Source organism: Pterocles gutturalis, unplaced genomic scaffold (genome assembly GCF_000699245.1).
Source record: "Pterocles gutturalis isolate BGI_N339 unplaced genomic scaffold, ASM69924v1 scaffold35885, whole genome shotgun sequence".
NCBI lineage: Eukaryota > Metazoa > Chordata > Aves > Pterocliformes > Pteroclidae > Pterocles > Pterocles gutturalis.
Window position 1 is genome coordinate 1 of NW_010139413.1, and position 4,033 is coordinate 4,033.

Genomic DNA, 4,033 nt, shown 5'->3' on the forward strand with positions numbered 1-4,033 from the left:
CCCGCTGCATCTGGGACCGGGCACTGCCCCTCTGGGACCTGCTGGATGAGGATGAGACCAACAAGACCAAGGCCATGTTTGGCATCTCCCTGGTGACGGATGCCACCCTGAAACGCTTCGGGGTGCGTTATCTGAGGACTGCCAAGTCCCTTGTCTTCCCCTGGTTCAGACCCTGAAGGGCCTGAAGCTTTTGAGGGTGGAGAAGAAGGGGGATGCAATAACTTACGTGGAAGAGACTTTACCGCGCTTCGATTCTTATCACAATCTCTTTGGACTGCCACTGATCGGCCGCCGAGACACAGAACTGGTCTTAACTGGGTGGGAGCTGGATGCCCTGGCCCTGCACCAAGCTACAGGGGTGGCCAGCCTAGCCCTGCCACGGGGGGCCACCTGCCTGCCCCCTGCCCTCCTCCCCTACCTGGAGCAGTTCAAGCGCATCACGCTGTGGCTGGGCGAGGACCTGCGCTCCTGGGAAGCTGCCAAGCTCTTTGCCCGCAAGCTGAGCCTCAAGCGTTGCTCCCTGGTGCGCCCCAGCGACCTCCAGCCTCGGCCCTTGGAGGCTCTGAACCAGAGCCTGAACATCACCAAGATCCTGCGTGCCGCCCTGCCTGCCAGCCACAAATCCATCATCTCCTTCCGGCAGCTGCGTGAGGAGGTGTTCGGGGAGCTGGTCAACACAGAGCAAGTGGCTGGCATCAAGTGGGCGCGCTTCCCCGAGCTCAACAAGCTTCTCAAAGGGCACCGCAGAGGAGAACTCACCGTCTTTACAGGTGATGGGCAAATGAGTGGTGGATGGGGGAAGCAGAGGGCTCTTCAGTGCCTTCACCCTCCTGAGGGTGACGCCTCCTAAGCTTTCCTGGTCCCTTTCTGCTCATGGCTTCGGCTGAGCCCGTCGTGGGCCGTGTAAGAGGCTGGGGGGTGTTCCTGGGTGCGGTGGGGCCAAGGGTGCCAGTGTGGTGTTGGGCTCCCTGCCTGGGGTGATACAGAAAGTTCCAGAGTGTCCTTTACCCCTGCTCCCACCCACCAACCCCTGTCTGAGCCCTCTCTGTGCCCTGCTGGCTGCCCAGTCCTTCCCTGCACAGACGCTCTGGCAGCTGGGAGGTGACACGCCTGTGTGTGGACCTGCAGGATGGTGTGAGATGTTGCTTGTTTATGGTGGGAGTGCTGCACATGGGCTGCTCTTATCCCGCTCCCCGGTGCTTCGGCCTCTAAACAACCCACTGGTGCATTCCAGATGGGTCAGATCTTTTTCTCCAGCTAATTCCTCCTGTTGTTGTCCTTGTGCCAGGCCCGACGGGCAGTGGGAAGACGACCTTTATCAGTGAGTACGCACTGGACCTGTGCACGCAGGGGGTGTGCACGCTGTGGGGCAGCTTTGAGATCAACAATGTCCGCCTGGCCAAGATCATGCTGACACAGTTTGCTGCCCGGCGCCTGGAGGACCAGCTAGAGCTGTACGATGAGTGGGCTGACCGCTTCGAGGACCTCCCGCTCTACTTCATGACTTTTCATGGCCAGCAGAACATCAAGTATGGTCTCACACCTTCATCCCCAGTGGTGTTTACCCCTCATGGTTTGTGCTGCAGGGCCTTGGGGGGCCTGGGCTCTTCACCAGCAGCGGGTTGTGGATTTGGCGCTGGCAGGAAGCATATTGGGGCTGGTCAAGTCCTGAGGCTGGTGTATGGGGACTGCATGGTTCAACCATCTGCATTCATGTTGTCATAGGGACTGTCACAGCCTCTCTCTGGGGTGGGAGTGAAGGTAGGGTGCGTGTCCCTGTGCTAGGTGGCCACTCCAAAAGCAGCTTCTGTCTCTGGCAGGATGTGTCTCCTCACACCCTGCTCACGTGGCAGCACTGTTGTTTGCTGAGGAGGGAGGACAGGCACCTCTATCTCTTTTTATTCACCAGGTGCTGTGGTGCTTGCACACATCCCCGTGCTCCCTGAGGGTCCCTACTGGCTGGGGGGATCGCAGGACGGTGGGGAGGGGCTGTGTGGGCAGCAGCTGGATCCTCCTGATCCAGCCGTCCTTACCTGTGGTGATGGGGCTGTGCCTGTTGTGTGACAGAGGAGATGCAGAGGTGGGACATGCCCAGGTCCCAGGAGGAACCAGCCTTGTGCCTTCCCACTCTGCCTCTCCCTGTGCCTGGTTCAGCATCACCATCCCCGCCTCGGCTGATCCCTGGATCTGATACCATCTGATCCCAGTTTCCTCCCGCCAGGACGGTGATTGACACCATGCAGCATGCCGTCTACATGTACGACATCACCCACGTGGTCCTGGACAACCTCCAGTTCATGATGGGACACGAGCACCTCTCTGTGGACAGGTAGCCCTTCTCCAAGCCACCCCCTCCTTCCTCCACCGCCCTCCTTGCTGGGGCTGACCCTGTTGGGTGTCATGGCAGGGCTGGGGACCCACACAGGGCGTCCCCTTCAGTCCTGTCGGACAGCCCTGTTTTGTTGAAGGATGATCACTGCCCTGGGGAGGAAGAGGTGGGTATGGGTGAGCTGGTTACCAGCTGTTGCTGTCATGCCACATCCCTTTGCCCATGTGGGCCCAGCTGCCCCACAGAGTGTGAGCTTGGACCCCTGGGTGCTTCCTGCTGTGGGGCTGAACCTGTTAGCACCCGCTGCCCTTCACCCCAGCAGTGCCAGCCGCTGACTCTGTTCTCGCTGACATTGCAGGCTCGCTGCCCAGGACTACATCGTTGGTGCCTTCCGCAAGTTCGCCACAGACAACACCTGCCACATCACGCTGGTCATCCATCCCCGCAAGGAGGATGACGACAAGGAGCTGCAGACGGCCTCCATCTTCGGCTCTGCCAAGGTGAGCTGGGCTGGGGTGGCTCTTCCTGTCCCTCGGGCGGAGCATGTTCTCAGGAAAGGGCTGGGATACATCAGACAGCCATCCCCAGCTCACACCAGCACCCTGAGTCATCACTGGGGACCTGAAAGGTGCTGTGAGGGGCAGGATGACCCCAAGACTCCTGTCACCTGCTGAAGATGTGTGGAGCCCCGCTTTGGCCAGGCCTTGGTAGGGAAATACAGACGGGGAACAAATCTGGTGCCAGCTTGAGCTCTGCTGGGGCTGTAGATGCAGTTAATTAATGCTCATTGACTGAGTGGGATGTAGAATGAGATAATTAAAGAAGAAGCCAGGGAGGGTGCAGGGATGGCCTCTCTGAGTCCTCCAGTCTCTGCTGTGACGCTGAGTGACCCTGCAGCGGCGAGCAGGAGGTGCTCTGTGGGTGCGCACGACCTTCCCATGCTCCCTTGTGTCCCCCAGGCACGCTGCGGCTTCAGCTCAAGCCTGTCTGCCCCATGAGTCCTTGGGGTGTCCTGGGGGAAGACAAGGGGTTGGTGTCAGGGAGGTGATGGGGTTGCTGTGGCCTGGGATGACCTGACCAGGCAGTGTGTGAGCACCTCTGAGCCCCGTGTCTCCAGCTGTATCCCCAGCACCCTCCTTGAGATCTTTTTCTTCCCTCAGGCTAGCCAGGAGGCCGACAACGTCCTCATCCTGCAGGACCGTAAGCTGATAACGGGGCCAGGGAGGCGCTACCTGCAGGTAGCCAAGAACCGCTTTGATGGGGATGTGGGTGTCTTCCCTCTGGAGTTCAGCAAGGCCTCGCTCACCTTCTCATCTGCCGGCAAAAGCAAGGTCAGGCTGAAGAAGATGAAGGAGGACAAGGCAGCGCCTTTAGACAAGAAAGCTCCGGAGGGAGGCTCGGGAGCCTCCAAGAAGTCCTGAGTCTGGCAGGTCTCTTCTTCTGTCCATCAGGAGGGATGGGGACTGGTGCTGGGAGCACAGGGCTGGGGTACACCAGCCCCTCTCCCCAGGGAGCAGCAGCCACACGCTGCCGTGGCCCTTTCTTCTGCTGCACGAACAAGACTCTTGGCCACCAGCATGGTGTCTCTGAGAGATGTGGAGCCATCAAGAGAGGAGGAGTTGGCTCATCCCAGAGGAGAGCAGCCAGGGGAGGGTACTTTGGCAAACGCTGGCTGCTCTGTACTGGTGTTGAGTGCTGGGAGCA

At 59.8% G+C, this 4,033-nt stretch overlaps 1 protein-coding gene across 1 annotated transcript; it reads left to right on the forward strand.

Moving 5' to 3' along the window:
• Nucleotides 1-5: 5 nt before the first annotated feature.
• Nucleotides 6-3,760, forward strand: LOC104460667 (chromosome unknown open reading frame, human C10orf2; the record flags this gene model as incomplete). The annotated part of the gene is given in 6 exon segments (XM_010083334.1): nt 6-165; nt 168-770; nt 1,289-1,529; nt 2,222-2,329; nt 2,688-2,829; nt 3,490-3,760. Coding segments are annotated over 6 exon segments (1,515 nt in total), but the record flags the coding sequence as incomplete, so codon positions are not given.
• Nucleotides 3,761-4,033: the final 273 nt, after the last annotated feature.